The 27,362-nt window shown below is 37.8% G+C and overlaps 1 protein-coding gene across 1 annotated transcript in view; it reads left to right on the forward strand.

The window, feature by feature from the left end:
- The first annotated feature begins 11,440 nt into the window (after window positions 1-11,440).
- Window positions 11,441-27,362, forward strand: part of LOC136863722 (zinc finger protein 236) — a 795,935-nt gene continuing 780,013 nt past the window's right edge. Inside the window, exons 1-2 of the mRNA XM_068226059.1 lie at window positions 11,441-11,582; window positions 12,259-12,651. Coding sequence (XP_068082160.1) covers window positions 12,513-12,651 — 139 coding nt within the window. The 5' untranslated portion in view covers window positions 11,441-11,582; window positions 12,259-12,512. The remainder of the gene's footprint in view (window positions 11,583-12,258; window positions 12,652-27,362) is intronic.

Genomic DNA, 27,362 nt, shown 5'->3' on the forward strand with positions numbered 1-27,362 from the left:
GATTAATTTAACTGAATCATCGTCGTCAACCTCGTTAACACGTGGTCACGAATCAAGCAAGTATGCAAAGTAAGCAGCATGTTCTATCTTACCTCTAGAAAACAACCAGTGAAAAAGTCGTGAAATAAATCTACTAGATATTTTAGAACAAAATCTAAGGAAAGATAAGAGTAGAAATAAAGAGCTACATAGAACAGATATAGATAAGACGTAGTCGACTTAACTTATGCAGATGCCTTCACATCTTGAAGTCTGGGTCCTCAATCAGCCATGCTCTGCATTTCGTCACTGTCGATAGCTTAAAACTTCATGGTGAAACACATGGAGTTCAGGACAGGAAATTCCCTCTTCTCCTGGCGATGATAACGTAGAGGTCCTCTTCTACGTTCACTCGTGAGGTAGCTGAAACTTGTACAAATGTGTTAAAATAAATCCTAAACACACACGTAATTTTAGGTTGAAAATAACACGTACTTTATACATTTTATCTGCTCTTTCGACGTCTGTTCACAGCACGAACTCCAGTTGTAGATTAATATAATTGTAGGAAGCGTTGAACACAGGAATGGGTCCACTATCCCTGATGATAGTATTACACAGCTGTCCTAAGTTGAAATCCTTTAACGACGTCCACGAATTAACAGTAGATCGCGGGTCGGGAGCATTTCAGCATGTGAGCATGTGTACTTGTCAGCATGTGAGAGCTTGTACTAATATGACTTGCCTTAAATATTGTGCATGGCCCTCGTGGTCGGAAGTGAAGTCAACTCAAGTACTGAATTCTTCTGGGGTTTGACTACATAATTTTTACCATCATTCTAGCCGAAATACCATTAAAATTAAATAAAAATTCAATCTTTGATTTTTATGTTTCACACGTGACATTACTAACACAGTGCAGTAAAATATGATCCATGAGCACTTTAATAATTACACATATCACGCCATCAATTATATTATAAATATTTCATTTCTTTCGATCGATGTAATTGCAGGTGACACACACTGGTTACTATTTTTTCTCGTCCGCTTTTATTTTTATTATTTTCTTGTCAATCGTCCATGTCAGAAACTGGTTTCCTATCACCGGACCAAGGCCGCACGCGCCTCTTGCCGACAAAGTGACCCTAGTAGCACACTAACCCATATTCCGTCAGCCGTGACGGTCACAATATGAAGGAGAATCTGGATCTTTCTGTGATTCATACAGGTTTTCTAGCTTCAGTTTAGCCTTGTCCCTGGATTGCCCAGCTTTTCTGCACGCCCTGAACCATTCTTTCTGCTTTCCGTAGTCTTTCTCGGTCCAACTCCTTCATGGCATTCACACAATTCCTTCCTATTTTCAGTCCTAACTCCTGTAATACCAGACATTTAACAATGTTTCTTTTATTAGAATTGGCCACTGCATCATGAACTCCAAATCGTAGTGTTTTTATATCCACAAAAGTGCCTTTAGGGATGCGTGACCATATAACGTTGTTTACTGATTCATAGGGATTTTGACCTTTCTCATGAAGACATTTCTCCAACAGCTGGGGGCTGGACAGAACTCTAAAAATGGGCTTCACTTCTTCAATACAGGCAAGAGGAAGGTGTGTGTGCTTGGAATGGTCGTAGGGAATTCCTTCTTCTTTTGGTCGTAGATATTTGCACCAGTCTAATGAGCAAAGTAAATGCTGAGGATTTTCATTTGTCGATAGCAGATGTAAATAAATCGCCCAATAGCTCGTCTCATTCCTTGCAAATTCCCTTGGTTTATTCTTATTGCCAAGCCATAGAAAGTCTGAATATCACCAATATTTGTTTACCAAAGTTACCCGATTCACACCAGAAAACTTCTTCCCATGCCTTAATTTTTTCCCCCAAGTTTATGTCTCAAGTTTCTTAGCCTTGTCCCCATTCGTTTCTGAATATGCCCCAAGCATTCAAGCTTTTTTATCCGATTATTGCCTTGAGGAGCCTCATCCACAACAGATTTGTACGCCTTCGAATCCCCATCACCTAAATACTGCACGCATCTCACATCGTATTTATCAACTGACCTTCTAAAACTTTCTTTAGCCCCCTGAATTTCCATCCCTCCACTCACACCTTGATAGTTGGCAGTACAGTCATCACCATGTTTCCCAGTGTTTCTTTTCTGACATCTAGAGTGTTTAGAAAGTATTTCTACATTAACAACTTTCCCCGTGTCTCCACTGGTTGCCGTCACTACACCAGAGAGGAAGGTATGCCCTCGTTTCTGTCAAGTCCCAACCATAGCAACTGTTAGATCACGTTGCCTATCGTTCAAATCTGCACTTTCATGCATAGATTTAAGGCATACATTCTCAACAGACGAGCCTAACAGATCCACATACCTGTCAAATTTTGCAGGCGATTTGGGAAAATCCATTATACCACACCTGCTATGGGCCCTTTACCAATTGATCGCAGGCCGTGGACAAATCTTAAATTTATATCATGGTACACCATACGCTTATTATTCATGTGATAAGTCATAGTCTCAGTATTTGTAAATTCGTGCATTTTTTACGCACTTGGCACTCAAAGACACGTTCACTTGCAAGACCAACATGTTTCTTCACATGAAGCTGAACATCACCCCCACAAAATTTGCATACAAGAAATTCACTCATGGCATCTTGTAGAAGTGTAATATTTATAAGTTCATAAACCATCATTTCATCACACACTTCTTCATAAATATCACTGCTTGAGGCTAACTTCTTCTTTGAAGCACTGTCAGAAGTTCCACTAATCTTAATGTCTATGTTTACATTCGAGTCTCCACTTGGCTTCTCCTCAGTTGTGGCAAACCACTTACTTACACCATTTTTGCTCTTTGGAATACCAATATTCTTCCTTTTCTTAAAAACAAGATTACTTCTAGGCATTTTCAACTTGAGTTACTGTATATTCACAGCTAATTAGCACAAATCACATCAAAAATAAACAACTCTCGTAGTAACCATGGAAATTCACGTCATGGAATACACAAGGAATAAACAGAAGACAATAAAAAATAGTGCAGTCTAGCCACCACAGAATTAAGAGGTAAAGAAAGTACTCTTGATTGCAAAAGGTCCTTACATCCTAGACTTCATAACCGCGGAGTTGTGGCAATGTAATTCAACTAGTTTTCGCAGCCATTACTGATGATTTTCTCATTGTTAGCGTAAGTTTAAATTAAAATTGTGGCAACGCTTAATGGTTAAACTATAATGTATTATACATCATTTAAAAGAGCAGACTTCAGAGATTTATAAAACATTACAAAAATGATATTATTGACCATTTTTAGCGTTCCGTATCCCCTTAATGGTAAAGATTAACTTAATGAGAGGTAACTTTGAAGAAGTAGGATTTATTATGTTTGGAGATCGGAACGCACGAATTGGGGAATCAATTCCAGCATACAGTAAAGAAGGCATAGAGCCAATGAGAGGTGGCAGAAATAGTCAAGAGAAAGAACGGAATGGATATTGGATAAACTCTTAGAACTATGTGCTGCAGAAAATCTTTGTATTCTAAATAAACGGAAGTGGGGGGATGAAATGGGAAAGCTAACATGTATCACAACGCACTGAGGCAGTGTAATTGATTTGGTTATGTGCACAGGAGATATTTTAGGAGTGTTAAATAAACAAGAGATAGAACAATGGGCCGAATTACATCATTCCCCGGTGTCTGTTACCTTAAGGTTGTATGAGAAAGAACGGAAGGAACGTAGTACTGTAGGAAGAAGAGGCTAATAGAATAATTAATAAATATAAGTGGTGCGGGAATACCACAAAAAATAATAGTCATATTTAAGAGGAGAAGAATTTCAGATAATTAAGAGTGGAATAGAGGTAGCGTTATTTAGTAATAACGTGGACCTAGCGATAGAACTACACTAGTAGAGGAACCCTTTAAGATAATAGCTCACGTAACAAGGCAGTAAAATAATAAATGTTACGGAGATATCCGTGGTAGTTAGAGGTGAAAGAAGGTGCGGGCTGGAATAGGTCTCAACTACAGAATTAAAGTTAATTTAAAACTTTAACGAAGGTTATATTTTCAAAACTTAACAATGATGACATAGAATTGGTAAATTTAACAAGTCAACAACATGCCAAAATCAGGTACAAAGAAATCACAAGATTTAGGGGGTTATTACAAGATCTGGGCTTCGAGCCCCAAATATAATTTCTGAGCTCTCAGGTCACAATAACAAGATACTAAAGGGCAGAACACCCTTAATTACATGGAGCATTAGCTCCCAACTTTACATCTCAAGCCTCTCTAAGGGCACTTTTACCACAACACCATAAAGAGCTGTCCCGCTCTCGATCCTTCAAGCCTATAAAGGCAATAACGGACTCTTACACAACCTGCCATCAAGGCATAATAAAGAAACAGGGGTATATCGTACCCAATCTACTGGGCCTTCGCAGGAAGGAAAACAAAACGGGTTAAGTAAATGGCCCAAAATACAAAATTGAATGGAGGCGATAACTTGCACTCCTACACCAAGTTTTGTCTAAAACCTATGTGGCGCTAGGCCGATCATACAAGGGCTAATCCCAAGCTAGGGAGGTGACACGTATGAGAAAACTTTACTATATTAAAGAAGAGAAGAACGGTTATGAAAACGTAGTCACCTCCTTTTCAAAAATGAAGGGGAGTTCGAGAGGGTGAAGCACTCTCTATCCCCGCTTTACAGTAATTTATAGATTTTACATAGACAGAAAAGAATTTATATTTTAGAAAGGTAGGTTACATACTAAAGGTTTCGAACCCTCCCCGAGAGTTAAACTGCCGAGCTGGCAAGAAATGAAGATGTTAACAGGCCATTACCTTGTAGATGAACTGCTGCTTGAAGAAAGAGGCGCTTCCCGCCCCCTGCTACATATTCACACACTAAGAAAGATGTTACTGAAGTGGCACCGAGACAAGAAAATCAGCAGTTTATATACCCTCGTGCAACATTCGAGACCTGTCATGAATGATAACAACCCGCCCACAAACTTTTATTGGCCAACAGCAAAAACTAATACACAAGACGAGGAAGAAACACCTTATTGGTGGAAAATTTATTATGTAAATTCATGATTGGTTACATTCAAAACGGGCGGAAAGAAAGGATTTATATTGCCAACCCACAAACGACAGAACAAAATTTAGTAAAAATAAAATTTAGGAATACAATATTTCTTCAAGAAAGTTCATTCCATTGCACCAGAGTGTGTTACCATAGTTTTGGGTAGCGACATCTGTTAGAGAATGTTCAAACTTCTTGATACGGAGCAAACCAACACAAATCAAAATAGACACAGTTCAGAACACTTCAAAATTACCAAATTTACAGTAGTTACATCTTCCGAGAAACCGTTGAGTTAATAGAGTTTGTTAAAGTTCAGGCTTTCTCCTGTAGAGAAGTTTCAACTGGCGCAATATTTGAATTAGCGGCGTGGAGGTGTACCACCCGGTACAATAAAGATAAGGGAAAAGTACGGTAGAATGAAATGTGTAAAACTGAGAAATTGGAAGTGATTAGAGCCATAAAGGCATTCTGAAAAGAAGGTAATGCTAAAGTTCGAGCACCGTGTTTTAACCTACAAAGTGTTATTAGTGTGTTGTAAAACTACAAAGTGTTATTAGTGTGTTGTAAACTAGGAAAGGAATACAAAGTGTTATTAGTAGAACAAAGGAGGACATGGCAATAGGAGCAGACGAAATTTAATAAATGTATATTGTAAAAGTAAACATAGTGATAAGGTATGGAATAGAATAAACAAAATCAGTAAACAAAATAAGCTGAGGTGATGGAGATTATGTTAACATTAACATAATTAAAAATTGTTAATGAAGTTCGGGTTGATTTTTTTCACAAATTGTTAGAAGGTCATGATACTTGGATAAACTTGGATAAACAGTAGAACGTGTATGGTTATCTCGACTTGTCTCGAAATACGTATTCCCTGCTTAGATGAAGAAATATTAAAATATGAGGTTTTAGAAATGGTCAAAGGTATGAAAGCGGGGGGTCTAAGTGGTTTAACAAGTTAGTTTTGGAAAGTAACAATCAAAAGACAACAAATTCTGGAAATATTAGTAAAATTGTACAACAAGATATTTGATTCTGCGGAATTTCCTAACTTATGGCAGATAGGTATAATATGCCCAATTTACAAAAACATGGGGAGAGAAGTACTCGAAGTAACTACAAAAGCATAACACTACTGGACTCCGTAAGTAAATTATATACAGGAATTTTGGCAAATAGACTGATGAAATGAGCGGAAGAATTTTCCGTCCTTTCGAGATATCAGAGCGGTTTCATGAAAGGTAGAAGAACAGTAGATATAATTATGATTTTAAATGCAACAACAGATAAATATACCAAACGGAAAGCAGGAAAGCTATACATAAAGGCTCCAGATTTTTAAAAGGCCTTTGACACTATCAGCTGGTGAAGGTGATGGTGATGGGGTAGTATGCGCTCAAAAAGAATCTAAATTGGGTTAGAAACAAGTGTGTAAGCTATCTCCTACTTTATTCTTGTTATTTATCAATGATACATTAATTGAACATGGAGGAGATAAGTGGACGTGTCCAGTTTTAGTAAATCATGAAATACCAGGCCTAATTTTGCGGGAAATGTCCTGTTGATGACGTTAACGGCCGGAGGAATGCAAAAGGGTATCATTGCTGTGGCAGAGTTTTCAAAAAACATCACTAACATCTCTAAGACGAAAGTTCTGATTTGTAAAATGGGCTCCACGAGAGAAAAATGAACAATGGACGATAGATGGATGTCAAGTGGAGGTCACGAATAGAATAGAATACTGGGAATATATATATATATTTAATCATTTAATCATTTAATCATACATTGCCCCATCTATTCACTAATTCATTCATTCATTTATTCATCATTAAATAATGAGGGCTCTCTCCTCTTATACTGGATATATATATATATATATATATAGTAAATAACGGAAAATTGGTCCACCAGATAAAAACAAGGAATATGGAAAAGTCTTGCAGCATTATCAGTAATTCGAATTCTTGAAAATATATTCCCAAATATACATTATAAGGTTCAGAAAAATGATCTGCAAGCTGTAGTGAAAAGTCGAATATTATATGGAGCTTAATTATGGGGAGTAGAGAAATAGTGGGAGATGGTGAGACAAGTAATGAGTAAGTTTTGTAAAATTACAATGGGGTTAACAACGTGTACACCAAACCGTGGAATAAGATTAATATGTGAACAAATATTGAAGTAGATAATAGTAAGGGAATCTTGAGATATGCGTTAGGATTGAAATGAAGAGAGGGTGGCCCAGCTTCCGCAGATTGCATATCAACATCAGAAAGAAAATACTCAGGGAGAGTACTGGCTAACAAAAGTTAAAAGTATACTAGACAGGCTGGGATTCGGAAATTCCTAGGAGGAAAATCTCGAGAGTTTGGAGGTATCGACGAGTAAACTAATTATGATATGGGGGATCTTCAAATACAGTACTTGGTATCCGAATGTAGGAGCAGGGCGACCCTCTCAAAATTCAGTTCGATAAGGCAAGGTATGAACACAAATGTTGTGAATGTAAATAGAAGAGAAACTCGAGGTTTGATCAGGTGGATGATGGGAATTTAGAAGAATAAGGGATGGATTAGGGGGAAAGAGGTGCCTGCTCTTTAGCGAACATAGAGAAGAATTTTACATGCTGAAATCCTCTAAAGAAACCCTAGCTGTTAGAAGAAAATTTTTGAATAGTAATGAACATACGGTAAGTAAGGATGAGAATGGCTATAGAATTATTAGGATGATAAGCAAAGAATGGTATAAGCCTAGTAATCGTAGCAAGTTATTAATTGTAGTTAGAAGTTTATCCTGAAGAAAGTTGGAAGATGCTGCAATGCGGGTAGAGCAGACTACGGATAGATATTTGAGTTATGAATCGGTTAGTTAAGAATCTGTCGATGGTGGTAATTAGTACAGTGAGTATTAGTATCATTATATTGTTGTTATTAGTACCCCACAACGTAATTAATTGTTAAAATGGATGTAATGGATCAGGCTCCGATAGATGGAATGTTTCTTACTCAGCTGCTGGTGTTCCGTAGCTGTAGGATGAGAACATTCACTCATTTAATCATACATTGCCCCATCTATTCACTAATTCATTCATTCATTCATTTATTCATCATTAAATAATGAGGGCTCTCTCCTCTTATACTGGTTATCTGTTATTAGGAGTGAACAGTTTCCTTTTCTTTTCATGCATGCATGCATGCATGCATTCTATTCATTCATTCACTCTGAATGGGATAATCTCTCGGTAGCTAAATTCTAAAAAGGCTGATGTTCAATTGTTTAATATCATACCAGATTATTTCATAAACTGAACTTACTGACAGTCATCTATAGGTCTTTTCTGCTCTGATGGCGGGCGGCCTACATGCTGTCAGGGGAAGTGGAGTGTGGGCAGTATGTCACTGCCCAATCAGGCAAAAGTGCGCCTGGTGGTGGCGCTGAGAACTACTCAGTCACCCAGAGAGTTTGCCGCGTTCACTTTGCTCTCCGAACTGCTGCGTTGCCGAGTAGCCTTGCAGTGTGCGTGTGGTTATTACAAAGAGCTTGCTTGACAAGTTTGTTTACGATAATTCTTGTTTTATGAGTAATTCTTGCCGCGTCCTTTATTGCATTCTTCGATTAGCGTGTTCGTGGCATGTGATATGACGTTAGTTTGTTTCTATTTGTATTGCTCTATGTTGTTGTTGTTGTATGTATGGAGACTTGGTTGTAGGCGACTCCACATCGTTCATAAATAAACCAGCCCTCATGGATAATAAGATTTATTTACACCACACACAGTTTTAGTACACCTTTGCATGTGAGATAGGTTACACTGATTACACCAACAAGACACAAACAGGCGTGATGCTCATGCTCACTCCGCGCAGCCGAATGACGCTAGTTTTGCAAGCTATACCCTGATGCAATGTTGCATCGTGCACAAGGGTGCGTTCTGTATGTGGGGCGAGTTCATTCTTCCTGATGCCGCCACATATGTAATGACCTCACTATGTGTCTTACAATGGCGAAGAGGAAGGAGATAAGAAGTCAGGGCAGAAAAATGATCAGCAATGTTCATGAATATTTTCAAAAGGAAGCAGAAAATAATGGCCCTTTAGTGAGTGCGTATACAGTGCAGCAGAGAGTGTCTGAAGCTTGTCAAGTTAGTACACGAACCTTGTAGCGTATAGTGAAGAATGGTAAAGACAGTACCCAGTCATCCGGTTCCATCTCATTTCAATCACCGCGCAAACGAATCAAAAGGAACTGTATAACAAAGGCAATCGACTGATTCCATGAATATGTAATAAGAAGAACTCTACTCAAAACTCTACTCAAAATTTAAAGTGTGCATCTTACCTCGGTAGAAGTGAGTCCTTCTCCGTACATCGGGGCCAATAATAAGGAATAAAAAATTATATCCATTACCACAAAGAACTTTAGCATCACGGCCCCGATCTGACTTTAAATTCTGAAGCATTTAAATTTTATTATACCATCTAAGGAATGCTTATTAAGTTTCAACAAATTTTTCACCAAGAGATACAAATCAAGTGTGCTATTTACAACAAATGATATTTTAAGATTTTATAAGCAAAACCGGTATTTTTCAAAAATATCAACAAGAGAAATATGGACAATTTAACTGTTTTATCTGTCTTATGACTTACAATTTTAACAAAATTTCGAAGATCTTATTTTAAATGTCAAAAACATTTAATGTGTCTTTCCAATTTTAATAATATTTGTTTCTGATATATTAATGTTAATTTATTATTAGGTGATGATGTCGTTTAGGGGACGAAACATGTACTAGATATAATAAATTATATATTGTATTGAATAGGCGGACCAATTAATTATAATATTTAAGTTTATCTTGAATATTCATTGATTGATTTATTCATTCTTATCATAAATAAATAAATAAATAAATAAATAAATAAATAAATAAATAAATAAATAAATAAATAAATAAATAAATAAATAAATAAATAAATAAAAATTAAATAAGTAAATAAATAAAATAAAACTCATACACAGGCCATCCTCGAACTATAATATACGAAGTTATGTGGATTTCAACACAACTTTAACACGCGCGCGGGCGCTCCTGGCAACGTTGTAATAGTGGCCTCTGTCTCTTTCCGTAATGACCTCCCGCGTCGTGCTGGATTGGTCGGCCTCATGCTTCCCGCTTCCCCTGACAGCATGTTGGTCGCCCGCCATCAGAGCAGAAAAGACCTATAGCATCTGTTATAACCGGAAATTTCTGTAAACAATTTAATGTTGCTGACGTTATATTGGTTTTAATATTCAAGAAAACTGTTAATGCCCCCCTCCCCAGGAAAAGATCCCGCGGGCGCTCCATGGCGGAGTGCGTTTAATTCATCCATTCACGCAATCATTCATAAATTCATCCATAATTTATTCATCGATTCATTTAATAGGAATGCTCTCTCCCCAGTTGGTGGTTATCCGTGACTGGGAGAGGAGTGTTTAATCTTTCATGCACGCATTAATACAATTGAGTCATGCAATCATTCATTCACGCAACCATTCATTTATTGAATTCATGCATAATGTTTGTTGAATGTGGAGGAGAATTCTGTACAGACTAATGACAAATAAATGCATAAATAAATAGTTACAAATATTTGTATATAATAATAATAAAGATTAAGCTGGTATCCTAGATCACAGTTTATTTTCGCGGAAGGTTCGAGGACAGGAGAAGTTGCCTGTTAACTGGTCGTCTCAGTCATGTAGCACATTGTACAGTGCACTGTAACTACTACTATACAATGCAGTATAGTACCACTAATATAAGCCATACATCGATGGCGTAGTTCTAATACCACGTATCTGACAATGCTCTTTCTATCCATTATTTTCCATAACACTGGTCACGCCTACCAGCCGCATATCTAGCCTACATGTACCGGTAGCATCAGAAGAATTTTCGTTGTGTTAAATTTTCCTATGCTAATGTGCAAAAAGGAAAATGAACCTTACTGTACCGTACTGTGGGAATATATGTTTACATGACATATTTCGGCTCATTTTCCTTTGCATTTAAGCATAGGAAAATGAACACAACGAAAAAATGTATGTGTCATATTGCACATTTTCCCGAATTTGGGATCTATTCTTGTAATTGATACTCCACGAACTGCCTATGCATATCCTTTGAAAAGAAATACGTTTTTAACGGAATGGTTTTCCCTTTTCACCCGTTTATCAGCTTGTTCATCTGTAGATTTTGTGATAAATGCGGTCACTGCACAATAGGAATACGGAGATTTTGGGTGTATATATATATATATATATATATATATATATAAATGGCAACAGTGGGGAGATCAGATTGTGTACTCATAATTTCCTCACCGCCATATTCGTCTTTGACAAACGATATTTTGTAAACAGAACGACGATCCGTAACATTTGGGTTTATATTTTCGCGTTTATACTCATGTAGAAATTAATGCGTAAGAATTTGTTTGAGGTAGGTCTGAGGCTCTTGCTGTCTGTAAAATGACATATACACGTTTTTCGCTGGGCGGAATGATACTATAAAGTAGGTCGATGTTTCGCACGCATAGGTTAAAATTTGAATTATGTGTTGTGCTCGCCGTAAGATATTTGGCGTTTGACTTTCGTAATCTGAGTTCATTTTGACTGACAGCTCTATCTCAGTACCCTTTCCCTTGTTTCGAATAAGTTTTGAAGTTATTATCTAAATTTCAGAGGAGAAATTTTGTCCCATTTAAATATAATTCACACTTAACCTGAATCATGTATGGTAAACGAAGGAAGATAACTATCCTGTTCATCAAGAATGCAGGTTATTAACGTTGAATGTTCAGGCTCATTTGCATGTATGCTCTGATTGCCCTACCTGAATTTGCGTATTTTCGCTTATCTATGGATTGTCATGAAGCTATGCTTGTTTGTCCTTCCTGGCGTATTTTTAAATACCACTAGAGTTTCGAGTCTTCCCCTCTGCCTCTTCTGTCCTAATTAAAATTACAAAATTACTTGCTTCCAGCAATGCCAGTATTTCATATGGATTGTCTAATTACGAATTTTGAGTTAATTGCATTTGTAATGGTACAGTGAGCTATTGAATGCTATGATCTAGCCTGATGTTTATTAATGTTTGTTTCGTCTGTTTTTCGAAGGGCAATCATCCGAGCGGACACTAAGGAGAACATTAAGACTGGAACTGAAGAAAGTGTATACCAGTACTACAGGTACACGGATAATCTTGTCAACGTGTCTTGGATTTGTGAGTGTCTGTCTACATATCAAATTGTCTAGGCAAACCATGAAGAATTACAAGTGCACATATTTTGATGGGTGTAGTGGACTGTGCTGTGTTTGTGTGCATCATACACAGTATCAGGCTATCGAGACCTGAATTGAGAGGATCAGTATGATGGAAGATCATGAACATGTTCAGAACAGCGTGTTGGAGTGCTCTCGTTTGGTGTCTCAGCGGAGTAGTACAGCTACTGTTGGAAATGAAGAGTTTGTATATTCAACAGATAGTTGCAGCGTGATAATGGAATCAGGTATAGTTCCTGTTTGTTACAGCTTTTTCTAATTTATTGGGCCTATGTTAAGTGCTAGTAATTTCCCACAATTTGTATTATTTTGATGTACGAATCTGCTGGAAAACTGAATATGGAAATTTACCTATAATAATAAAGGGATTTATAAAAAGATACAAAAGTTGAAAGTTAGAGAGGCAGCTGTGATTGATAAGATTTCTGGGGAGGGCCTTCATAATCTGAGTTCATTTTGACTGACAGTTCTATCCCAGTACCCTTTCCCTTGTTTCAAATAAGTTTTTAAGTTATTATTTAGATTTCAGAGGAGAAATTTTGTCACATTTAAATGTAATTCACACTTAACCTGAATCATGTATGGTAAACGAAGGAAGATAACTTTCCTGTTCATCAAGAATACAGGTTATTAATGTTGAATTTTTAGGTTCATTTGCATGTATGCTCTGATTGCCGTACCTGAATTTGCATATTTGCGCTTATCTATGGATTGTCATGAAGCTATGCTCGTTTGTCCTTCCTGGCAAAATTTTAAATACCACTAGAGTTTCCATTCTTCCCCTCTGCCTCTTCTTACTTATTTGATTACTGTTTGCATGAAAGACTGATACCAAATGAATGGAGAGTTGAGATAGTAGCCCCAGCGTACAAGGAAAAGGGTGACAAACTTTAAGCGGATAATTACAGGCCAGTCAGCTTAGCGTGGCGTTTGTAAGCTCTGGGAAAGCATTATATTAGACATGTTTGCAAAATTACTAACTGGTTTGATAGAAGGTAGTTCAGGTGTAGAGAAGGTTATTCTGATGAAGCTCTACTTGGAGTATTCCAGCAAGATATAGCAGACATTTTAGATTCAGGTGGTCAAATGGACTGTATCGCTATTGACCTATCCAAGGCTTTTGATAGAGTAGATTATTGGAGATTACTGATGAAATTGTGGGCTATTGGACTAGACAAAAGAGTGGTTGAATGGATGGCTACATTTCTAGAAAATAGAACTCATATCAGAGTACGTGACGCATTATCTTGTGATCCTGTATGATTAAGTTTTAGTGGCGGGGGGTCCTGCAGGGCAGTATTATTGGACCTTAATGTTTTCATATATATTTATAAATGATATGAGTTAAGAACTGGAGTCACAGATAATGCTATTTGCGGATGATGTTATACTCAATAGAGTAGCAGATGAGTTGCAGAAATGTGAACGACTGCAGGGGAACTTAATGTTGGAAGATGGACAGCAGACAATCATATGAATGTAAATTGGATGAAAAGTCAAGTTGTAAGTTTCACCAAGAGGAAAAGTCCTCTCAGTTTTAATTATTGTGTTGATGAGGTGATGGTACCTCATGGGGAAACACTGTAAGTACCTAGGTGTGAATATTAACGAGGCTGTTAAGAAAGGTCACAGACCTCTTCACAGGGTTATGAGAGTATTCAGGGGTTGTAGTAAAGATGTAAAGGAGAGGGCGTATAAGTCTCTGGTAAAACCACAGCTAGAGTATGGTTTCAGTGTACGGGACTCTCACAAAGACCACTTAATACGAGAACTTGAAAATATTCAGAGGAAAGGATTTTGAAAGAAAAAATTATAAAAGAGCAATGCAGCACAAGCAAGTATTTTTACATACCTTGTTAATGGAATGTACAAAATGATGCGTATTTTACAATGAATACCGTAGTTAGGAAAGGGCTGTGTAGTGGTAGACAAAAACACTAAATTGAAAACGAGATTTTATCAAAAATGAGCACGCTCAACTCATTTCTGGACTTGCTGGAAGCAGAAGCTACGATAAATTTGCGCACCTCTTGAGATGACTCCGCATACCCCTAGTGGAAGATAGGAAAACTTAAAGGGTCCACCTTTTCATGATACAAAAGGTGGACCCTTTAAGTTTTCCTATCTTCCATTCTCAGTTCAATACGGACAAAAATGAAATTCTTAGGTTTAAATACCCCTAGTGGTACCACACTTTGAATACCACTGATCTAAAACATATAATCTCTTGAGAACCAGAATCACTGAGTGAGTAGCTATACAGTTAGGGTTGCGTAGCTGTGAGCTTGCATTCGGAGGATGATTGGTTCGCAAAGATGCCAACTACTATAGATTTTCTATAGTTTCTGTGGTATTTGCACATACACTACAGCAATACAGAAGCAGTACTGGTTATTATGGATATTATGAAATTGAAATTCTCCTTTTCTTCTCCGAACATGAAAAAGTAGTTTGTGCATTGGAGACTTATTTCTGGGAAGTAGAATTCATTATTTTAACCATAATTGTCAATTATCGTAGGTCCGTATTGACTCAAAATTAATCCCACATTCATTTATTACCGGGTGAGTTGGCTGTGTGGTTAGGGGCGCGCGGCTGTGAGCTTGCATCCGGGAGATAGTGGGTTCAAACCCCACTGTCGGCAGTCCTGAAAATGGTTTTCCGTGGTTTCCCATTTTCACACCTGGCAAATGCTGGGGCTGTACCTTAATTAAGGCCACGGTCGCTTCCTTTCCTCGCGTAGCCCTTTCCTGTCTCGTCGCCATAAATCCTATGTATGTCGGTGCAACGTAAAGCCAATTGTAAAAAAAATATTCAGTTGTAATTTTCTATCCCTTCGTCGCCATAAGACCTATCTGTGTCAGTGCGACTTAAAACAAATAGTAAATAAAATAACAATTCATTTATTTAAACACCCTTAAGTATGTGGAAATAGTTCATAAAAAAGTAATGAGTTTGCAACATTTGTCTACAGCTTTTAAGACCAAGCATAATATTCTTTGATGAATGCAAATTCTCAGCAAATGTACTGAGTTTCTGTTCTATTTTGTATGACTTTTTACTTCCATTGCCTGCTTTAGTTGCAAAGTGATGTCATGTAGTTCGAGCATTTATTCTGATGAGGTGAAGAATTATTTAACTAGTCACGTTTGTGTTACATTTTGCTTCTCAGGAGCTTTCCAGGCAACACAGATAATCGCCATGCTGTGTACCCTTCTCCGCACTCATTGTTGATAACTTGGACCGGTTACTTTCAATTAGGTAATGTTTTTTGATAGCGAAGGCGTGTGTATATTGTATTACTGCACCAACACGGTCGCAGCTTCCGTGGGTGACTAGTTAACATTTTTATGTTTCTTCCGTAACATCTTGATATAAGTATTGGATCTCACAGTCCGTATATTTCCTAATGCCAAACATTCAAATTCTAGAGCAATGGAACCCCCTGTGGGTGGGGGACGCAGACGAAGAACACACCCAAGGTATCCCCTGCCTGTTGTAAGAGACGACTAAAAGGGGCAACCAAGGGATTATCGAATTAGGACCATGAGACTACTTGTAATTAGTACCATCATGCAGGGAACACCATGGGTCACCTTTACTTGTGAGTAGTACCACTATGTTAGGTACACAGTAGCTTTGTGATTAGTAGCAAGAGTGTGTGAATCAGGATGGGTTTTACAGTACCCGTGATTAGAACCACTACATGCAAAACACCACGGGCTTACGTTGCCTGTAATTAGTACCATTATATGAGAAACACCACGGGTCTGTGCATGGCCTATGATTAGTACCACTATATGAGCGACACTGTGGGTCTACGTTGTCTATGGTTAGTACCCACTATGTGAGGAACACCACGGGATAGTAAGAGTCCCTGTGATTAGTACACCTATGTGAGGAACACCATAGGTTTGCGTTGCCTGTAAGTGGCGCTGCAATGTGAGAAACACCATAGGTCTATTTTACATGTGTGTATTACATTACCTTTGAGTAGTACCATAATGTGTGGAATACAACAAGTTTACGCTACTTTTAATTAGTACGGCAACATGACAAATACCATGGTTCTACTTTCCTAGCGAAATGTACTATTATGAGGGACCGATGACCTTGATTTTGGACCCCTTTATCAACAAGCTTCATCGATTCAGGATTGTGCTTCAGAAGCAGTCCCTTGGTCAGTAATACTATCGTTTTACGCTATTTTCGGGGAATGTGGGGCATTGTGGGTTGGATCCACCGATTCTTTTATATTCATATTCATCCATTCATTCTTTGTCATTACGTTTTGAATTCTGGTCAGTGGATGATTTTGGACTTTTAAATTGTCATTACATTTCGTACCATTAGGGGCCGATGACCTAGATATTAGGCCCCTTTAAACAACAAGCAGCATCATCATCATCAGAGCAGCTGAAAGTGCAAGTCCGGCAGCTTGCCGTCATTCCTGACAAGCAAAAATCAAAAAAGCCATAGGTGCACCTGGAGTTTGGTTTCTGAGTGTGGTGGCAGAATAGAAAGACAAGTGTTAAGTATGCGAACTGTCAAATATACATTTACAACGAGCATATAACAAAGTACTGTAGATTCGCGCTTCTGACTGATGAGTATGACAATCAGAGAAGAATTAGCAGAACGCTGAACAGTGGATTGTGACCATTTTACGTTTCAAAACTAACAAGGCACATGATCCAAACCAAACCCCACGTCACAGAACCTCTGATGCACCGAAGCATACAAAGCGACCGCTGCTCGTTCCAAAGGCCTGCACATTTTGAGGTCACACGTGGTTAGCATGACAAATCATCTCAGATGGTATTCTTAGCTTTCTAGGCCATGGCTGTTACCACACTGTCAGATAGCTCTGCAATTATGATCAGTGATCACATAGGTTGAGAGGACCTTGAACCAGCCGTCAGATCCAGGTAAAATTCCCTGGCCTGACCGGGAATCAAACCTAGGGCCTCTGGGTGAGAGGCAGGCATACCACTCCTAGATCATGGGGCCGGGTGAAGGAATATGATACTTGCGTGAATATAGGATGCAACTTTGGGACAAAGATATATATATAACCTAGGTCAAGAGAAAGTGGGCCCGCACATACGAGCATGCATGAGCGCACATGATCATAAAGTCATAGTACGTTTAGTCATTTCTGTTGATTGTATTCATCAGGCATGCTGATTATTTCTGTTTTGTTTCATTGGTTCTTTCTTTTAAAGTGTATATTTCATACCCGGTCTTTAAGACTGTGCACAACTAAATCTGGTAAATGATGATGTGACTAATGAAGGGTTAAGTAAAATAATGAGATGTGTGTAAACGTAGAAACAATAAAAAGCGAAATGACTGTGAACAAAAACAATCTTCTGTGAATCAGTTTTACCAAAAGCGATCTACAAAACCGTTTTCATGCCCTGTCCATACAATGTAAATTATAAAAACATGAAGTGTGTGGATTCATGAAAGGGCGATATAAGATGCTGTCATCCTTTTTACAACGAAAAGTGACAATAATAGTGTTATACAGGCTGAGTTTTATTTCACACGTTTTTTGGTGGAATGTAACCTACCCTTATCTGCAGCAGGCCATGCCACTACGGACAACCACCTTTGAAGGTTAGCATCTCTGGGTTTGAATCCCACTGTTGGCAGCCCTGAAGAGGGTTTTCCATGGTTTCCTCATTTTCGCACCAGGCAAATACCGGGGCTGTACCTTTAAGGCCACAGCCACTACCTACCCAACTTTGAACTTTTCCCATCCTTGCATCACTGAATAACTTTGATGTGTTTATGCGATGTTATAACCACTAGAAAGAACCACCAGAATCGAAAAGAACTCTTGCCAAGCGACTAGTTTTACCATCAACTATATTTACAGTAAGAGCCTGCAGCAATGTTTGTCCACCTTGATGAGCTAATAAATGATCCAATCAATTATTGTGTTAAGTCTTTGATTCATTTGACACTTTGTTTACCTCAGAACACATCTCTGTTCACATTATTGTGACATGGCTTTATCACAGATTGATCATTTAACAAAACATTTACAACTGTTAGCACTGTGTCCTGCTTTAAGGCCCAAAAAATATCTTCCCTTCTGTTTCAGTAGATTCCTCTTAGCATCTGCTGTCAACTGTTTTGCATTAAACATTAAAACATTCCAAGGAAGTATGTGATGATTTACCACACCATAGACATATGCCTCCTTTTTAGAATTCTTATTCTCGCTGGCTAATATACATGCGGCTGTAGGTACTTTATGAGCTTTGGAAGTAGAACTCCTAGTATCACACATACAATGAGATCTGGCATATACAGTGTTCTTCACTCTCAACCTCTAACCTCAGAAATATCAGTAAACTAGCAAAGAACATCCTGATCATCTAATTTAGTAATGTTATTACGAGCTCTTTCCCAAGATTACATTACATCTTCTGGCAATGAAGATTCTACAAATGGTGTAACATAGCTGCATATTTCTCTGTGCTGACTCCTAATGCATGAAGCTGGGTGTCAAATTTATAATACAGAGTGCTTAATGACATGCTCTTTTCCCTAGTGGCTTGATTCAGAACAGGAGACAATAGCTTGAGAACATAGATTTCAATGAGGAGCTCATCCTTTGCAAAGAAAGATTTTAACTGTTCAATAGCTTGATGGTAATTAGCCCCTGATGGAGGAAAATGTTCAACCAGCTACTTAGCTTTAGAACTTCGTACTATTGTCTAAAGGATGTACTGGGATTTATTTTCATCTAAAATCGTCTTGGTGTAGATTTTATTAAACTGACATGAGGATCCATGCCAATTTTTAATATTTCCATCAAATTTCTTAAGTTTGAATTTAGGTAGAGTATTTCTATTAGTTTACGGAAGTCCCATGACACTATTCATCTTGCAGATCTGGTTGGCAGCTACAGATTGAAAGAGATTTTCATACCTTGTTTTGATGATAATGTACTCATCTCTGTAAGTTTCCGAGTCTTCAGAGCCCGTCTGGTAGCCTTCATCTTCTGCATTGTCTTTACATAACTATGATTCCCGGAGATTTCTTTGTCCACTTTGAAAACGCGACGATCCGCTTTGTCCTCCAGTACTTTGAACAACAATTCCACTTCATCTTTATCTATATCATCACATAGTTTTTCTTTAAGCTGGCTGGTAGCATGTGTAAACAAGCGTTTCACGTGAGTTCTTTCTTTCTTCAACTTTTCCCATCTTGTCACAGTTGCCATATTGTTACTATTCTTTAATATTTCAGTAGGGTGAAGGGAGATTAATTAATTACATAAACACTCAAAAAATTTATTAAAACTTTACATGCTTACGACTCTCTAAAACTTCAAAAATTGTGAATGCTCGGTGATACACAGAGTACTGAGAGTCCCAAAGAGTACGTGGCAGTCGCTGCTTCCTAATAGCAAACACTGCACGTATACTAGGCAAGAAGGTGCGGATAAGATGTAATCCAAAATTTGAAATTTTTGAAAATCGAGGATTGTCTACAATGTGAATTATTTCAAAGAATGCAAAATGTGCATGATAGCAATTTAATTTTTATTCTTGAAATATACATGATCATTAATAGAAATTAAAATAAAGAATTATACATCTACCAATAATATTCATGAAAGAGTCTAGGGTCTATTTAAAAAAAATGTTCTTCAAAATGTTGTCAAACTATCTCCATGAATCAGAAAAAGTGTTGTTGTGTTTATAACTATACATTTCTGTGAGTGCCCTCAGAAGATATACACAAATTATAGCATTCAAGTAACAGGCAGTTGTCAGTTGATTCTGAACTAAAGGCAAATATGACTCTCATTTGTTTTCTTTGTAGGCATGAGCATGATTTGAGAATACAATCATTTGCTTGCTTTCAAGTTCCCTTGGCTAAGGGTGTGTTAGGGAAGATCTATAAAATGGTGCAAGGCAGGAAACATTGACGGAACTCCAAGGATCCTGTAGTTGGAGAGTTTTATGGACTATTTCATAGAGAACTATGAATATGACCTACAAAGTTCTCTGAAAAATATCGGTTCAGAATTCATAGTTTGCTTCAGGGCTTTAGAGGTGATTTTGTACTAGAATTTCTGCTTTTACTCTCCTGAAGGTGAGAAAAGTTGCATTATCCTTACTCAAGGATTAGGTGTATTGTGTTCAAATTAATACATATCTCTTCATTCACACATAACACGTCTCATTACCAACCACCACATTAACATGCAGCGGTGAATACATCAGCAAGGGCATCCCTGGCCATAAAACAGGGCCAAACACACATGTGCTATACTGGTCACACCTGCAACTCCTCCAGGGTGTGGGAGAAATGGTATGATGTGGCACATGAAATGACATGCATTGGAAATTGTTTATAGAATATTTAATATACAACATATTTGATAAAAAAATGACATTACAACAATCACTGAAATGTGCACGATTAGTCAATATGCAGTACATGTTCAATATGCCCACCTTCTCGGTGTACAACAGCTTCAAGACGAACCTGCATGGTTGTGACCACTCTACGACACGTCCTCACTCAATCCTTGGAAAAAGGTCAGATTGACTGCTTGCAATTGCAGTACATTTTCTTGTTTATGTTGGTAGATTTTCTCCTTCAAATATCTCCACAGGAATTAGTCCCAGGGAATTGAGGCTATATAGTAGCCTGATTGAGTCGCACTGAAAATGTTTGGGATATCCATGGTACATCACACAGGGCCCAAAACGTTCATACAAGAAGTTCAGAACAAAATTTGCTGTGTGCAGATGAGCTCCATCTTGCATGAACTGTTGTGTCTCTATTGGTAGTCTTGTTGCAAAGAGTTGAGGAAGAAACCTGTTTTGCAACATGTCCATGTAATGTACACTGTTGACTGTGTCATTGAGAAAGATTAGCCCAATAATTCCATGACTGGAAATTGCAGCCCACGCACACACTTTAACACCATGATTTTCAACCTCATGCTCAATATCAGGCTGTTTTTCGGCCAAAACCAAATATTCTGTTTGTTTGCAGCACCGTTATTAATGCACACATCACTGAACCATGTGGTGTGAAGTATGGGATCACCTCCTGCAATAGCCCACGCAGCAAACTGTACTCATCATTGGTTATGCACCGTTAGTTTAAGAGCTGTTGTTGTTTTGTATGGGAAAAGTCCAAGCTCAGACCGACAAGAGATGTCCAGCTGAACACAGGCAGTTCTGGTGGATTTGGAGGAGCTCTGAGCCACAGCTTTTCTCTCAGCAGCAATATTCTCCATTGAGCAGACCGGCTTGAGACGGGACCGTTTTCTCTCCATGATATTGCCTTCAGTTTCAAATTGGCTGGCCAGTCTTTATATCGTCTGTCACTGGGTACCAAAATGAACACAAAATCTTTCCTGATTCTGAGCTACACTCTTTGTTTCCACGTAAAACAACACAGTTTTCAATTTTTGCTCATGCGTTAAGCTCCCTTTGTCTGCCATGCTGTTATAACTGGAAGCCGGTATGCATGTGCTGCCGTCTGTCGAATCACGCATGAAATAAGGTTTCTGTTCACAAACGGATATGTTTCTGAGCTCAGATATACACATTTTATTAACCATTTTCGATGTATGACATTTTGTGCACCACCCTGGATGAGAAGAAGAGTTGATATACATTATGTCGTGAAAAAAATATTGGCCCAGTGATGTGGTGATAGGACACAGCACAATACACTAAGCACCAGTGCTTCTTACATGCAGTGAGACTTAATGAATGCCATGGGGATTATTACTTGCCCAAAATTTTGAAGTTTGCAAGTTTACTTAGCTGGATAAAGGGAACTGTGCTTCATCAGTAAACCACGTTACGTCCACTGGGATGATATTAAATTGGACAAACCATGACAATATGTTGGTCACTTAGGAAGATCAGGTGGTTGCAACTTTTGTAAAAATGTGATGTGGTACAACTGAATTGTCGTCTGCTTGATTGTATATACAGGGTGCATAAGAACTATACCTACAAAAAAATCAGCTCTTCTGATACACCCTGTACAGTTGAATGCTATCATCTACTGTAGTCAATTGGTATGTCATATGAAGAGAGTAGCCTATTGTGGGGATACAATAACTGCTGCTTCACGTCCTGAAATGACATACCATGCTTCTTAGGATATTCACCCTTAATCGGATTCTTTAGATGGAATGCCCATCCTTAAGCAGATTCTTTAGGCCTCCTCTTTTCTCCATTTACGTTTCCAGTCTTTAGAACAGGGACATAATTAAATTGACTGATAGACAGGTTTTTCTATATAATGTATGTTGACTTCTTAGTTGTGAAATAAAGAACTAGTCTTCCACATATTTTGTAATCAACGTTACAGGTGTTTGATTTTGCATGAATCTCTCAGTACAATTATAATTCAGAGAATCAAAATAGACATAAAATCTAAAAATAGGAGACAACAACAGTATTATGGTAAAAAAAGAAAAAGAATAAAGAAAATACAATAGAAGGAGGCAGTTTAGGTTCTTAGAAATAAAACTTCAGCAATACGAGTAGAATTTGTTAATATATTATTCTGTATTATATCATAAATCCTAAAGCCTCCGTCGCTCAGGCGGCAGCGCGCCGGCCTCTCACCGCTGGGTTCTGTGTTTCAAATCCCGGTCATTCCATGTGAGATTTGTGCTGGACAAAGCTGAGGCGGGACAGGTTTTTTCTCCAGGTACTCCGGTTTTCTGTCATATTTCATTTCATCTGTCATTCATTAATCATTACCCCCAGAGGAGTGCGACAGGCTTTGGCAACTGGCACAATTCCTATCCTCGCCGCTAGATGGGGGCTTCATTCATTCCATTCATGACCCGGTCGAATGACTGGAAACAGGCTGTGGATTTTCATTTTCATCATAAATCGTGTGCTTACAGTGCTCTTGTTTCTGATGTCTTTGATTATATCAGTGAAATTGGTCAAAATTGAGGAAAGAAAATTATCATGTTTTCCTGAAACTACAGCAAGGATGCTGTTACAGCAGCACTACAACTTATTTAACCCTTAATTAGTCACGCACGGTCTTAAAGACTAGGTATGAAATATACACTTCTTTAAAAATAAAAAAAAAAAAAAAAAGCAGACAGACTTTACCAAAGATTTAAAAAATCAACATACATGATGAATACAATCAATAGAAATGACTAAATTCTTGAGCATACACACTTTTTTCTTGACCTACAGTACCTTATATATTTCTTTGTCCATATATCCAATTCCCATAGTTTGATTCTATATTCACATGATTATTTTATTTCTTCAGCTGACCCGAGAGTCTAGATGTACCGTGCATACCTCTCACCCAGAGGCTGTGGGTTTGATTCCTGGCCAGGTCATAGATTTTTACCTGGATCTGAGGGCTGATTTGTGGATCACTCAGCCTACATGATTGCAATAGAGGAGCTATCTGACAGTGAGATGGTGGCCCTGGTGTAGAACGACCGAGAGGATACAGTGCACAAATCATGCGTCACCTAATCCGTAGGCCTTCAGGCTGAGCAACGGTCACTTGATAGGCTATGGCCCTTCAGAGCTGTTGCCTTGGGGTGTGGTTTGGATCGTATTCTAACTTAGTTTTGAATTATAAAACGGATGCAATCTACTGTTTATAGAGTTCTGCTAATTCTCCTTTGGTTGTCGTACTCCCATGTCAGAAGTGCACACTTTACAGTATGTTGTTGTTTGCCCCCTGCAAATGTACTTTTGACAGTTCGGGCATATATCATTCCTCTTCCTTTTTTGGGGCCAGGTACAGAAATTTCATCTTCCAGGTGCACCTGTGGCTTTGTCTGATGATTTATGTCTGTCGGGAATACTGGAAAACTGCTGGACTTGTATTTTCAGTTACCGAGGGAGTCTTTTGACTGTAGCTCTAGAATTTGAACATTAGGTAGTAGGAAATGTACAGACTGCAAGTCTAATACTTACGTCAAGATGCTAAGGAAGAAGTGTAAATACAAAAAAATAGAGCTCAACAGAATCTCACTGTAATTGCAGTGGTAATGGCAGAAAATTCCGCAGTCGCAACTAGTTGCACATAGAAGTTGTGACCATGTTGGTGCAGTACTACAATTACACTCACCTCTGTAACCAAAAAGTGTTTTCTAATTGAAAGTAACCAGCCGAGTTATCAAGAATGAGTGCGGGGAAAGGTGCACGACATGGCGATTATCTCAGCCTTCAAAGCTCATGAGAAGCAAAATATAATACACACGGTCCAAAAATTTGAAAAGCTATACTAAAAAGTGCCACAGAAGAGCCTTGATAGATCTAGCTTAAAGACATCAGGGCAACCTCAAACTTATAGTTATGAATTTGTACTTAAGGCTGATGATGGCACATAGATGCCGAAACTACTACCATTTGACATGTGATTGAATCACAAATAAAACATCATTGTAATGAATTGGTGGACCTTGAAAGAATTTTAATTTACGGCAACCTCAAACTATTAAAATCTTAAAATGTGTGGAAAAGGAGGATTATAAAGAACAATTCAACAGATAACTCACATTAGAGTACTTTCTATTTTCTCTTTGCCAAATTTTCATTATAGTTGACTGAATATAACGTTTAAATTAGCATTCAGTAATGTTCTTGAATTTGACTCCATTATCTAGCAGCACCTCTCTGTCGTATTATGAGATCATCTGATGAGATTGCTGCTCCACATACTACAAGACAATTTTGAATATTGGGGGCATGATAGATGAGTGGCTTAGTCATTGTCTTCTCACCGAAGTTAATCAGTAATCATTGATCTGCATTTAGGACTATCGCCCAGGATGCAGATTCCCTATCAGTTGCTTATGTAGTCTTTTCTTAAACGATTTCAAGGAACTTTGAAATTTATCGAACATTTCCCTTGATAAATTATTCCATTTTCTATTCCCTCTATAAATTAATATTTGCCCCAATTTGTCCTCTTAAATTTCACCTTTATCTTCATATTATGATCTTTCCTACTTTTGAAAGCTCCGCTCAAGCCTGTTCGTCTACTAATATCATTGCAGGCGATAAATATCTTTATGGATCCATCAGTAATCATTAACTATATGAAGAGATCTATAACCTTTATTTAGAATCTCATTAATGTGATTGGGATACCCGTGAGATTCACTCCATCAACACAGTAATTAAAACTGAGAGGTCTTTTCTCCGTGGGGAAACTTTCAAGCTGACGTTTTATCCTGTTTACCATCATACCATTGTCTCCTGTCTATCTCACAACATTGTTGAGGTCTTTTTACTGTCGCTTGCAATGCAGTTACTTACTTACTTACTTACTTACTTACTTACTTACTTACTTACTTACTTACTTACTATTCTGTACAGTGTGATAGTACATATATCACACCCTCGCCCTGTATTTAGAAGTGAGAGATTTTTTCAGTATTCAATTTATTATTATTATTATTATTATTATTATTATTATTATTATTATTATCATCATCAGTATTTTAGTTGTATATTTTGTCATTAATATTTGTAAGCTGGGAGGTCTCCATATGTGGTATGAGTAATTTTTGTACAATGGTTGGGAAAATATTGCTAGTCATAACTCGGGAAGTTCTATGAATCATGTGAATAGCCCAGAATCTCATGAGCTTGTTGTTGTAGTCGGAAATTTCTTATGACTCATCTGAATCACCCCTGAGAGTCTGTAGATAATGTTATTGTCTTGGGACCAGGAAGAAGTTCAGGGCGTGGTCTTGACAGGAGGATCTACTCATGATTGGCTGGCCAGGATAAATCTCGGCGTATCACGTAAGAGCTGAAGTTTATTTAGGCATGTGATGATACGGCGAGGTGGACACTGGTACACTTACAACTGGATACGCGATATGGGAGTGAAACTGGATATATGATACTGGAGTGACACTGCTGCACTATACTGGACTGGATTTCAAACATTTGTGGAACATAGTCTTTTTATGTTTGTGAAACGTGGCTGACCTAGAAACTGTGGAGTGCTTAGGCACTGGGTATTGTATTACTTGTGGTGTCTTGGTATTATATGATGGTGAAAGCTATCTCAGATTTCCCATAATTTATGTTCAGGAACAACAAGCGTGTGTTACTCAAGTGAATATACACTATCTTTAAAACCAGTGTTATAGTCAGTGAACACAGTATTATGAACTACAGGATCTGTGTGATGTAATTAGTGCCGATTGCGAGAATCAACAAGTCGTGTTGATACAGAGACAGTGAAGGGTATTTATATACATGTATGTACATTGTTCAACGGACTAACTAAAAATGTTGGCTTAGTTCTTGCTTTTGTTTTTCCCACTGTTGTCATTGTTGTTGTTGTAAATATGGAGTCTTCCAGCAATATTTCGTGTATTATGTGCATATTTTGGTGAGTTAATGAGGTGCTCATGCATGGATTTTATTGAGAATATAGTTAGTTACTTTAGTATCATTGGAGTTATTGATGAACCTAGGTGTAGTTCCTACCTATTTAGTTGTTTTCAGAAGGATAGGTAAGGCCTGAAGCAGATCTACCAGTATGCAGCTTTTATGTACACGCCCTGAGAGAGAAAGAATTATTATCATGCTCTATCAAAATTCGAGGGATCCATTCTGGTGAACTCTGGCGCCCATACTACAGACATTTTGGTGAATTATTTTTATTAATTTAATTTATTTCAAGTATTTTATTCAGTTTATGAGTAATTTTATTAAAAATTTTATTTATGATTATTTGTTACAACAGCAAGGATGAAAATAAGTACGCCCAGGGCATCAGTATTATTTCTGCGGACCCCTAGGATTCCAGTAACATGGGCGACAGATTTGAAAAGAAATCACCGAAAAATTTAATGTATTGATTAGGTGATATTATTAATAAACTAACTAGCATCCTACAGTACTAATGTCATTCTACGCCATCT

This window comes from Anabrus simplex, chromosome 2 (genome assembly GCF_040414725.1).
Source record: "Anabrus simplex isolate iqAnaSimp1 chromosome 2, ASM4041472v1, whole genome shotgun sequence".
Lineage (NCBI taxonomy): Eukaryota > Metazoa > Arthropoda > Insecta > Orthoptera > Tettigoniidae > Anabrus > Anabrus simplex.